The sequence below is a fragment of the Sinocyclocheilus grahami genome, unplaced genomic scaffold (assembly GCF_001515645.1).
Source record: "Sinocyclocheilus grahami isolate Dianchi unplaced genomic scaffold, SAMN03320097.WGS_v1.1 scaffold336.1, whole genome shotgun sequence".
In the NCBI taxonomy this organism is placed as follows: Eukaryota; Metazoa; Chordata; class Actinopteri; order Cypriniformes; family Cyprinidae; genus Sinocyclocheilus; species Sinocyclocheilus grahami.
The window spans coordinates 348,051-361,457 of NW_015505515.1; the positions used below are offsets into that span (position 1 = coordinate 348,051).

General features: G+C 36.2%; 1 protein-coding gene across 1 annotated transcript in view; it reads right to left on the reverse strand.

Annotated features, from left to right (window-relative positions):
* Positions 1-13,407, reverse strand: part of aopep (aminopeptidase O (putative)) — a 105,046-nt gene that overhangs the window by 61,607 nt on the left and 30,032 nt on the right. Inside the window, 3 exon segments of the mRNA XM_016295443.1 lie at positions 6,404-6,447; positions 7,604-7,711; positions 7,794-7,896. Coding sequence (XP_016150929.1) covers positions 6,404-6,447; positions 7,604-7,711; positions 7,794-7,896 — 255 coding nt within the window.

The following is a 13,407-nucleotide window of genomic DNA, read 5'->3' on the forward strand; positions in this document are numbered from 1 at the left end:
CACACACACACACACACACACACACACACACACACACACACACACAAACACACAGCACATATAATCAACTAATGGACTGTCTCAGACAGGAACAGTGTGTCTCCAACACTTGTGGCCCTTTGACACAACAGTTGAGCACATTTTTGTGATGACAAAGGAAAGGATGGAAATTTCCATCTCAGCATCGAAGAGGGAAAAGCCCTGAGTGTCAGAGCAAATCACTAAGCTCACTGGACTGTGATTACTAAATAACAGCGCTGTCGTGTTGTTGCGGAATAAAAGCAAGGCTCATTCTACAAGCAAATACTCAAATGCATGCTGAGATTGATTTAATGAAGCATACATGCTAATCAAAAGAACCTGTAAAGACTGTAAGAATGTAAAAACGGTTCGGTTATGATTAGTCACGCTGTTATATATGCACAATTAATACCTTCTAACTCACTTTAAATGGAAGAACAGCTTTTGAAAGCATGCAGCATCAAAGCTCCATTGATTACTCAATACTCCTTTAAAAATTCACAATGGTAACCATAGATTCTGGCATAAAACCTTAGATGCAAATTACTATGGTAAAATCATAATACATAAATATGTGATGTCCTTCAAGTTGTAAAATGATTTGTCCCTTTATTTTGATGACAATAGCTGCTAACACAATGTTAACATAAAAATAACTGTAGTAATTGGTGGTATTTTGGAGGAAACTGTGATTACCATGGTCATTTTTTGTAAGGGACCTGTATAAAAACCACAAATAAATCCACAGGTAAACTATAGAAGCCCATTTTCCACCACGTAACAAAAAAATTCATGCCTTAAAAAAAAAAAATCAAAATGATGACATACTAAATCAAAATTATGACTTAAGTCATATTTATGACTTAAAAAGTCAAAATTATGATTTAAAAAGTCGAACTTATGACTTTACAAGTGGAAATTGACAAAGTCCCCCTGTGGTCAAATATTTTATCCCTTAAAACTTATCTTTGATCATCAAAATTACATTTAAATGTTTAGAATAGACCCACTGAACTGTAGTAAACACAAAACAATGGCATACACAGATAATGACTGATAAAACGATGTTTTTACTAGTGGAGTAGTTTTACTACAACTACAGTGAATACTGTAACATTCGTTAAAGTTACTTACTTGACGATGTTGTGTCCTACAATCAGGGTGCGAACTACGGGGGAGCTCGGCTCCCCTTAATGAGACATGGGCTCCCCTGAAAACGGGATTTGTGAAATTTTGGGGGGTCTCAAAAAATATTGACAATGTGTTATTTTGACGTGCAATTTCAGTTTTGTGTAATGTGATCATCGTGAATTATTATGTGTAAAATTGCAAAAATATAATTCATTCATGCATGACAGTGATTTAAACCTAATTCACTTAAATAAAGATAACTATACATGCTATTCTTGTCATGAGCATCAAGGTGTGGGGGCGCTGCAGTGCAAATTCCACTCATGTTTAGTACATGTTAACTCAAAGATTCGTAGAAAAAATAGAAACGTTGGACTTTGTGGTCGATTCTGTGTTAAGGTAAGGCATGTTATACAATTATGTGTTGTGGCTGGGTTGTTATAGGTCTGCGTGACTCTTGATGTTTTAGGCCTAATTGAACTGCGGAATTATGGTATTCTTCTTTAGCCTGACAACGAGTAACTTTAACCGTTGTTCATGTGAACTCAAAGACAGCCTGATGCTTTGTTAAGCATACGCGTGTGATATACTCACCTTATAAATAAAGAATATACCATACCATTTACAGACAAGCAGAATATAGCCCAGAATATGAACACAACACACAGAGTTACACATTAAGCATTTTCTTGGGGAAGAACATGAAATAAATAAATATACATATATATACACTGAACAAAATTATAAACACAACACTTTTGTTTTTGCCCTCATTTTTCATGAACTGAACTCAAAGATCTAAGACTTTTTCTATGTACACAAACTGCATTTAACCCAACCAAGTGCACACACACAGCAGTGAACACACACACCGTGAACACACACCCGAAGCAGTGGGCAGCCAATGCTGCGGCGCCCGGGGAGTAGTTGGGGGTTTGGTGCGACGATATCCGACGATAGCTGCTTGCATCTCAGCTTGTCTAACACCTACAATTCCTGCCGGACCTGAGACTCAAACCCGCGACCTTCGGGTTAAAAGTCTCACGTTAAGCGTAAATTATTTATAACAGTTTTCTAAGGGAGGAAAGCGCTTAAATTCAGCGCGTTGCGTTCATATTCCGGGATCATCCGCTCGCCTGTACACATAGTTTATATTTTGAATAAACTGAATAATAAATGTGTTTTTTTTTATATCACGTCTCCTTCCACAAAGCCTCGTAAGCGTTTTCCCATTGACTTCTCTTGAACTTGTTCATTAAAAAGATTTGTTCTGATTAATTCACTCACACATTAAGTGACCATTTTTGCTGATTACATCTTTATGCCAGTAGGTGGAGACAAATTAATATCTTTTTTATACTGTATATATATATATATTCACACCACTGTATATATACACACATACATACATACAGTGTGTATATAATACATATAAACATATATATGTATTGATTTATTTCACATTCTACCCCAAGAAAATGCTTAGCATGCAACTCAGCACGTTGCGTTCATATTCTGCTTGTCTGTTCATGGTATACGCTTTATTAATAAGGTGTGTGTTGAACTTGGTCCTTCAAATTGTTTTAAGCCAAATTAACTAGTTTCAGAATGTCCCTTTATCATTATAGACCACTTTCCTGTAACCAATGTGTTTATAAAGTCATTAAGTCAATTTCGACATTTTAAAGTCATTAAGTCAATTTCGACTTTTTATCTCATAATTTCGATTTAGTAAATCATAATTTTGACTTTTTAAGGCATGAATTTTTTTCTTATGTGGCGGAAATGGGCTTCCATAGAAAACAGTTCATAGTATAGTAAAAAATAAAATAAAATGTGTACAAGGGTAGTTTCTTATTCCTATGGTCAGATTAATATAACTAAATCTGCCATAGTTAAAATAAAAATGCAGATATTCAGCAACTCTATACTGTAAAAATTATTTCACAAAGTTATAAACAAAACAAAGATTACTAGATATTCTTGTAGTATGTTTAACAAGAAAATACTATTTCAGTCTTTTTTATTCAATGCGTTACTTGCACTTTCTTTGTAATTCACTCACATCATTAACACATCCCTTCACACTGGTGTTTTTCCCTCAGCATTTAGACAGGCTCGTATAACCCCACTACTTAAGAAACCCACCCTTAACCCATCTCTTATAGAGAACTACAGACTGGTTTCCCTTCTTCCTTTCATTGCAAAAACACTTGAACAAGCTGTGTTCAACCAAGTCTCTGCCTTTCTCACACACATAAACCTCGTCAACAGCAACCAGTCTGGTTTCAGAAGTGGACATTCAACCGAGACTGCCTTGCTCTCTGTTGTTGAATCCCTAAGACTAGCAAGAGCGAATTTCAAATCTTCAATACTTATCTTGCTGGATCTGTCCGCTGCTTTTGACATGGTTAACATCCGACGATAGCTGCTTGCATCTCAAGCTTGTCTAACAGACATTTCTTGCTGGATGAAGGACCATCATCTTCAAATCAACATTGCCAAGACAACTACTTGTGGTTCCATCAAATCCATCATTTCATCACAATTTCACCATCCAGTTAGGCACATCAACCATAACTCCTTTAAAAACAGCCAGAAACCTTGGAGTTATGATTGATGATCAGCTGACTTTCTCAGACCACATTGCTAAAACTGCCCAGTCCTGCAGATTTGCTTTGTTTAACATCAAGAAGATCAGGCTCTTTCTTTCAGAACATGCAACACAACTCCTTGTTCAAGCTCTTGTTCTGTCCAGGCTGGACTATTGCAATGGTCTCTTGGCAGGTCTTCCAGCCAGTTCTATCATACCTTTAAAATTAATCCAGAACGCGGCAGCAAGATTAATTTTTAATGAGCCGAAAAGAATGCACGTCACACCTCTGTTTATCCATTTGCACTGGCTACCAATAGCTGCTCGCATAAAATTCAAGGCATTAATGTTTGCCTACAAAACCACCACTGGCTCTGCACCCCTTTACCTAAATTCATTACTTCAGACTTATGTGCCCTCTAGAAGCTTGTATTCTGCAAGTGAACATCGCTTTATTGTGCCATCCCAAAGAGACACAAAATCTCTTGTGTGTTCCCTCCTGGTGGAATGACCTGCCCAACTCAATTCGAGCAGCTGAGTCCTTAGCTATCTTCAAGAATCGGTTAAAAACACATCTCTTCCATCTTTATTTGACCCTCTAACTCTAGCACTCTCTATTCTAATTATATTCTTTAAAAAAACTGGTCCCTTATAGACTTGCACTCTATTCATTTACTAACTGCTTGTTTTCTTAAAAAAAAAACTATCACTAGCTTTTCTAATCTTTTTGTATTCTATCTATTTGTTTTCTTTTTATTTATTATACAATTAACAAAAGCAAAAAAGGCATCTAACACTAGCTTGCTCTATTCTTTTCCAATTCTATTTGTTTTCTTTTTATTATATACCGTAATAAAAAAAAAAACCTTGCTACGTGTACTGCGTTAAGCTAACTGAGACTTGTTATAGCACTTGCATATCATTGCTCTTTTGTTGAATTTGATTCCTTCCATTGTCCTCATTTGTTAGTCGCTTTGGATAAAAGCGTCTGCTAAATTACTAAATGTAAATATAAATGTAATTATTTGTTAAATTTACTAGCCATCTCTGAGTATTTTTTTCCACCAAATGTATTGTAACTATAGTCAAATCTTGGTAATTTTTTAAGGAAATTCTGAACTAGTATATATATAGTTATATATACACTGCTCATGCAAACATCTCCTCCATTAAGGTGTTGTGGGTGGTTTCCAGCATGCTGCTATGTTTGTGTTTGGTTGCTATGGTGTTTTGGGTGGTTGTTTACTGGCCTGAGCCCACCCCCAAGCTTATACTATTCTGGTCTGTAAAGTACATGGCTCAGGTTACTCTTTAATGCAAGGTTATGGGATTTCACTGTCCGTTTTTTAGTCCAGAAAAATAAATCTTTGCTAATTTCCAAAGAAAAAAAGGAACAAGGTAAAGCACAGATATCAGGGTAAACCAGGTACACATTAACAGAAGCTGCCATGGACTTCCTTAACTGGGAGGTGGTGTAGGAGGAACAGTTTGCTATGGAAGCATTGATTAGTCTTTGATCTGACACAAGAAGGCCCATCTGTGATTGTTTCACCACATCAATCTGCTCTTCCAGCGTTGTGCCGCCATTAATGTTTACACTTCTGAGAAGCAGACACAAATATTGAACGCCCTTACCTTTCAGTTTAATGTAATTCAATCAATCATCAGCCAGTGGCTAGGCCTTAATGAGCAAATGGAGACTACACGAAACCAAAAGAGTGACGGATGAAACAGGAGAGCAGAGATAAAAAAGGAAAAAAGTGAACATTGTAGGTAGTGGAGAGAAAGAATGAACGAAGAGAGCTGATTGTTTTACAGTTTGCCATGATACTAAATTTCTGAATATTGAAATTTCACAACAGTCGATACAACAATAAATCCTAAAATGCTAGGCAAAGCCCTTATTAAAGTTAAATATTAATATCAAATTTAATTTAAAATTTAAGTTAAATTGCAAAAATAATAGTTAATATTCATATAAATAATAACTAATTAAATAAAAAATGGTACTTCCTCCACTTATTTATAAATTGGTAAATCCAGCTTAAAGCAAACAGAATTGATCAAGAGCGGTGAGTGTTTTTTCCCCAGTATTATTGACTATACTAACTATAACTTTATTGACTATATTAATAACTTACCGAGGGGTGCATTTTGTGTTTTCTGCTGGCATTGCAGTTAATATGCTCAGTTTAAAATCATGCTGAAAAGCAGCTATAGAAACCGACAGCAGTTTGGATACTGCATTTCTATCATTCACCACGAAAAAGACCCACATCAGACTTACCCTAGGCTTCCCACTGGTCATAAAGCACAAAAATATTATTGAGGGAAAAGAAGCCTCTTCATATTTCTTCTATATAATACATCTTTGGGCAGTTTTAATGACAACATTATGTCAACGCGTAAATGATGAGACAGTGAAAAAGGAAAATAAATATTTGATCAAATGATGGGTGAGTTTGGGCAAAAGAACCAGTGGAAAAACTTTTTGAGGTAGAGCTGGAGAAGAAAGATTCCTGCAGGGTTTGGTTGAGCTAAATACCTCCAGCTCTACAGTCCCCACACTAATAATAATGGCAGAGCAGCTGAGGAGTTCAGTGAGCTACTAAATTGCATGTGTTTTGGACAGCCAGTGTTAATACCATTCCATCATACCTGCTCATTCCTGGAAATGTGTCCAAGAGTGTCTGCAGGAAATCCTACAAGAGACAGAATACTGTTTAAGTGGAAAGCAGTGTGTGAAAATCAACGCTTCAAACAGAGCCCACAGTGTTTAAAAATACTGAAATATTAATGTCATACTGTATTTCTACATTAGTCTCAAAGAAGTTCCACAATTAACTTTTGGCCATACCTGACTATAGTTTGCAACTGTCGGGTTTGGGAAGGAAAAATTCCATTCATTTTCCCCATAAGTCATAAGGGAATTGATTATTAACAATAACTTATAACCCTTTAAATGGCAGATATACTGTGATACCTTCAGTTGCTCTGCACTTTCAAACTACTTTGTATATTCTTCATCTTTATATCAATAGTTCTATATTCATTCATCATTTTATTTTGATTATGTCATTTGCAGTACTTCATGGGATTGTAGATCTTTCACTTCAAAGCTGTGAAGTACCCAGTCTTGTACCTTTGTCTTTCATCAGATTTGTAAATTCTATTTTGCTTCAAATAAGAGTATGTAGGTTCACTTGTAGGTAATGAGTTTGGTTTGGTTGGTTTTTTAAATTCTTAGCAAAAAATGAATGGGAAAAATACTTCAAGAACCAGGGACAGCCACTGATGCACTCTACGGCAAGCAAATTAAGAAAATGTACTACCACAAAAAAAGTTGTTTTTAATTATTTTTATTAAAATATTCACTTTTTTTGATTATTAGATTAGTTAGCTCATTGTCTGTCTATAAAATGGCACCTATATCTGAAGATGATGATATATAAACATGATTTGTGATATTTTGGTCACCTAATGTGAGGAATATTCCACATAAGTGTTGCCACATGGAGTGGTCTGATTTATTCCATGTATTATTTTGCAATTCCTAATGAAGTTACCACTAAAAAGCTATTAACTGTTTTCTATATATACCAAAAGCAATTTTAACTCTCATTTTGTGCTAGATGAGTGTTAATATTGGACGCTGAATGCAACTATGTGTCAAAAATCTCTGTCTCAAATCTAGTTAAGTATCACACCTTTAGGGGAACTGGTGCATTCTTTCACTGACACAAGCTGATGGAATGATGGTGAGACTGAAACACTGGCCAAAATACGCAGATCCCATCCAAAAGCAACATTTGCATTCTGGCTAAATGAACAGAGAGCTCTCGTGCAGGACAAGCTCACCTGAGACAGAATGAGCTGCCCATGGAATTTTCCCACAAACACTTTGAAGAAATCCAGGAACTTCTCTTCGCCAACCTGATCAGCCAGAAACTTCAAGAGGAAGTAGCCCTGAGAGAAAAGAGCAAATTCTACACAACCCGAATCTTCCAGATGTCCCAGAGGACTCTGCGCTTTGAGTATTCAGACCTACCTTCAGATAATGCACCTGCATGAAGGGTTTTTCTGGGTTGAGGGCATGTTTCACTACTGATGCACCAGACTCACTCACTTCCCCTGTGTTCTCTTTATTAGGCCTGTGTGCAAACACACAAACACAACATAAATCAGACTGTGGTATTGTAAGGCAAAGTACTGCATCTACAGCGCTCTCCATAGGAATATACTTACATCAGCATACATAAAGACCTCCTAATAGTTTACTAAGTGTATAAACAATTGCATTCATGAAACCATTATGTCCCTGATAGCTTATCTGTGCACAGCACAATAGATTACAGTAATGCTCCTTTTTTATGGCTCTTCGGTGCATACAGTAAAAGCACATTGAGATTAGTGTATGATATGTTAAGTCATGATACACAAGGTGCATTTTTTACCACTGCCTTATTTGTTTTTACATAACAGTTCAAGAATAACATTGAGTAATTTAAATTTCAGACATAATGTTGCCAGTTACTTTGTGTATATTTTTGCAATGAAAAATCAATTAAATGAAAACAGTTTCAAACCAAGTCAAAGCAGAATTGCTGCTGCACATTTAGTTCTTGAATAAATTACTGTTTTTTGAACAAATCGATTGAATGAATGATTCAGTGACTCAACTAGGCTGCATCCAAATATGCATACTTCCCTACAAAATATAAATGCAGATTACATTCATATTATACACATTCGTACTATATAGATCATACATTTTAATGGTTGTGAAGGAAGTACTTTTTTCAAAATAAGTACCAACTTAGAGAGTATGCAATTTGGGAAAAAGTCCAGGTTTTGTTCCTGGATGAATCAGTGTTTTAAATAATTCGGTTGAATGAACGATTCAATGACTTCTTAATAAAGACTTATTTACTTACTTGTCGCCACCTACTCTATATAACCTCCATAAAGAGTCACTAAATCCCCTACAGTCAGTCTGCAATGCGAACACAGACAAGCCAATCAAATTCAAGAACTGTTGAATAATTAATTACCAATGAATCTTAACATGAACTGGCAAAATTAGATTTTTAAATGTCTCCCGGACACTTTTGACATTTATAAGTATCAGACAGGCTTCATTCTCACGGCTCAGACTGATGGAGGATCCTTCCTATGGTCAAAGGTACTGTAGATTGCGAGAGACCAACAGAGCTTTGAGTGCTGGCCATCTCTGCGTGTGATGACGACCTCGGTTAAAAACTATTGATCTTCTTTGGGAGATTAACTGGTCTTGCCAATAAAAGGCTCTTGTAAAGATTTGGTCGATACTCAGGCGCCGCTAACACAGACAACAGACATTTTGTTTTACTTTTTTCTTGCAGACAAATGGGCTTGTAGCTATATGTGTGCTGTGTTTTTCTAGCCATAAGCCATATATAACCTGCTTTTGTTTGTTTCTTTGTCACAGATTTGATGGTGATAAAGAGCAGTATGATTGATCACGCTCTAATGCCTTATCTCTATGAGCATGTGCCCCCAGTGCAGGTCTACGCTGTCGAATTCCACAGAGAAATAAAGCAAGATCTGGGAAAAGGGACAGATGCCTTCCCATATATGGAGATCTAGTCTATGGAGATGAGAAAAATGGTTCCACAACTAAATCTTTACGTGTTCTGAGTGTTCTGGTTGCACCTTACAAGTCTCTATATTCATATACACACAGTATGGCTCAGGTCATCATCCTATAAAGTGTACAGACTTTTTTCACCAATGTTATTGTCCAACACTTAAAAATAATTAAATTCATACAGTTTATTACATTAATTATAATTAACCAATTTTATTGTTCCTCCTTTATTGATCCTCCTCAGGATACAGTTACAGGTCTATTGGAGTCAAAAAGCCTTCAGCTACCTTCTTTCTGTATTTGGGACACTCACTTGTGCTTGTACATTATTGATGCTTACATATTGGTGCATTGACTGCATTCTTTCACTGACACAAGCTGATGGAATGATGGTGAGATTGAATCACTGGCCAAAATATGCAGATGCCGTCCAACATTTGAATTCTGGCTAAATGAACAGACATCTCCCGTGCAGGACAAGCTCACCTGAGACAGAATGAGCTGCCCATGGAATTTTTTGCCCTTGGAGGGTTTTTCTGGGTTTAGGGCATGTTTCACTACTGATGCACCAGACTCGCTCACTTCCCGTGTTCTCTTTATTGGGCCTGTGTGCAAATACACAAACATATGCAAAAACACAAACACCACATGAATCAGACTGTGGTATTGCAAGGCAAAGTGCTGCATCTGCAGTGCTCTGCACAGGACACTTACACTTACATCAGCATACATTAAGACTTCCTAACAATTTACTAAGTGTAGAAACAATTGCATTCATGAAACCATTACAGCCCTGATAGCTTCTCTGAGCACAGAACCATAGATTACAGTAATGCTCCCTTTTTATGGTTCTTCGGTGCATACAGTAAGTGCACACTGAGATTAGTGTTAGTGAGATTAGTCACAAGACACAAGGCATTTTTACCACTACCTTATTTGTTTTTACATAACAGTTCAATAAATATGTTCAAACTGAGTATCTTACTTTATTAGACATAATGTTGCCAGTTACTTTGTGTGCATTTTTGCAATGAAACATCAATGAAATGAAAATGGTTCCAAAACAAGTCAAAGCACAATTGCCGCTGCACATTTAGTTCCTGAATAAATCAGTGTTTTTGAACAAATCGGTTGAATGAATGATTCAGTGACTCACTTGGCTGCATCCATATATGCATACTTACCTACAATATAAATGCAGATTACATTCATATTACACACATTTGTACTATATAGATCATACATTTTAAAGGTCACGAAGTAAGTACTTATTCAAAATAAGTACCAACTCAGAGAGTATGCAATTTGGAACACAGCCCGGGTTTTGTTCCTGGATGAATCAGTGTTTTGAATAATTTGGTTGAATGAATGATTCAATGACTGTTACTTGTCGCCATCTACTCTGTAACCTCCATAAAGAGTCACTAAATCCCCAACAGTCTATCTGCAACACGCAAACATAGAGAAGCCAATCAAATTGAATAGTTAGCAATGAATCATAACATGAAATGGCAAATTTAGATATTTATATATCTTCAGGATACTTTTGACATTTTTAAGCATCAGACAGGGTTCATTCTCACGGCTCAGTCCAATGGAGTGTTTCCTTCCTATGGTCAAAGGTACTGTAGATTGCGAGAGACAAACAGAGCGTTGAGTGCTGGCCATCTCTGCGTGTGATGACGACCTCGGTTAAAAACTATTGATCTTCTTTGTGAGATTAACTGGTCTTGCCAATAAAAGGCTCTTGTAAAGATGCGGTCGATACTCAGGCGCCGCTGACATAGACAACATCAACTCTTTTTTTTTCTTTTCTTGCAGACAAATGGGCGTGTAGCTATATGTGTGCAGTGTTTTTCTAGCCATCATAACCTGCTTTTGTTTGTTTCTTTGTGTCACGGATTTGATCGTGATAAAGAGCAGTATGACTGATCATGCTCTAATGCCTTATCTCTATGAGGATGTACCCCCAGTGCAGGTCTACGCTGTCGAATTCCACAAAGAAACCAAGTAAGATCTGGGAAAAGGGACTGATGCCTTCCCATATATGGAGATCTAGTCTATGGAGATGAGAAAAATATTTTCTGTCTCATAGTTTCACTAGTGAAGCTTATTCGGAAAAACTGTAATTAACTAAATCTTCACTTTTCATGAACAAAAAGCAGCTATGAAGTTAAAGCATTGCTATGTGGTTGCTAAGGTGTGCTGAGTGTTTGGTTACACCTTTCAAGTCTCTTTGATATCCATATGCATATGGCTCAGTTCATCCTTCAATAAGTGTACAGAATTTTTTTCACCAATGTTACTGTCCACCAGTTAAAAATAATAAAATTTATATAATTTATTACATTAATTATAATTAACCACTTTTATTGTTCACCAGTCATTAACGACATTAATATTTTAATAATTAAATACATACATTAATTCAATTAAAGATTAATATGAACTAAAATTATTACATTACCATCAACATCGGCTGCTCATTTACATAAATCAACAACAAACAATGTGTTAGCTGATCATGTCAACTTGATGTTTTCAGATCCTCCTCAGGATAGAGTTACAAGTCTAGTAGACTTCACAGCTACCTTCTTTCTGTATTTGGGACACTCACTTGTGCTTGTACATTATTAATGATTACATTTGGTTCCCCTCCAAAAATAAAGAGCAACGTCTTTCTCCCTTCCTCTCTCTCTTTCTCACTGTATGGGAGAGAGTGATAAGGGTGAGCTGCTTTAAAAGGCATGCACTATTTTTCCTGGTCACACAGGCTTTTGCATGTGTGTTTGTGGAACAGCCCACAGCAGCCAAGTGAAAAGGGTGAAAGGTATTCATCGAACACAATAGGCAGCCTTCCTTTCCAGAAGGATGCATAGATGAACGAATAAATAAACAGATATTCTTAAGTGTCAAAATAATAAAAAAGTGACTAACGTCTCCCCTATGTTCACTCTTTTTGGTTGATGTCTGAGTGACTTTTTCCACAGTTGAATGAATGTTTTATGTCAGTTTAACTACAGCCATGGTAAAATAAGGTCTAGTGGTAAAAATGGTTAAAAAATGTCTGAATGCTAGCACAGTTTGTAGTCTACAACTAAAAACTCAGTAACTTTAACATTAGTTTCTTGGTAATCTATGCAAGAAGGCCTGTTCACACTAAGACAGAAGAATGTTTGGTGCAAAAATTTGCTGCGATAAACACTAATTTGAATAAACAGCTGTTTCTTTGTTCATACCGAAGCAAGCATTCATTTGCAATGAATAAGATTTGTGCTTTTGGTCACATGCCCAGAGCCGATGCTGTTACAAGCTGACAAATTGTATTTGAAAATTGGACCAAATTTTTTGCTGAACATTTTTGTAAAAACAGACATTTAGACCAAAAACATACTTAAAGCAAGGATGTGTTGCAACAATTTAATCTTTGAAAATGCTCTAGATTTGAATTACAAGTATTCCTTGTCATATAGTATTACTTGCTGAATAGTTTACATGACATTTCTATGTTTTATTCACAAGACAGGCATTTTTCCAGACTGTCTGAACATTTTATCCCTGAGATTATAGTGGGTGTGGGCCCCTCAAAGCGAAGGAAGGGCCAGACACATGCTGTCAGGTGGATCTTCAAAACCTGCTGAATTCCTGACACTCTATCATTCTATCACACACACACACACATTTTCTTACTGTTAAAAGTTAAGCCGGGTTAATCTACTCCTACCTCAAACCTACATAACCTTGTGTGATTCTGTGCTCTTCATATGAGAACATTACATTACATCTCATATCAAATAATACTCTTGTATATATATAATCTTATATATTATTACTCTTGTAATAATACTATATATATATATATATATATATGATGTCGAATTGTATGTATATATACAGTGGGGGAAAAAAGTATTTAGTCAGCCACCAATTGTGCAAGTTCTCCCACTTAAAAATATGAGAGAGGCCTGTAATTTTCATCATAGGTATACCTCAACTATGAGAGACAAAATGAGAAAAAAAATCCAGAAAATCACAT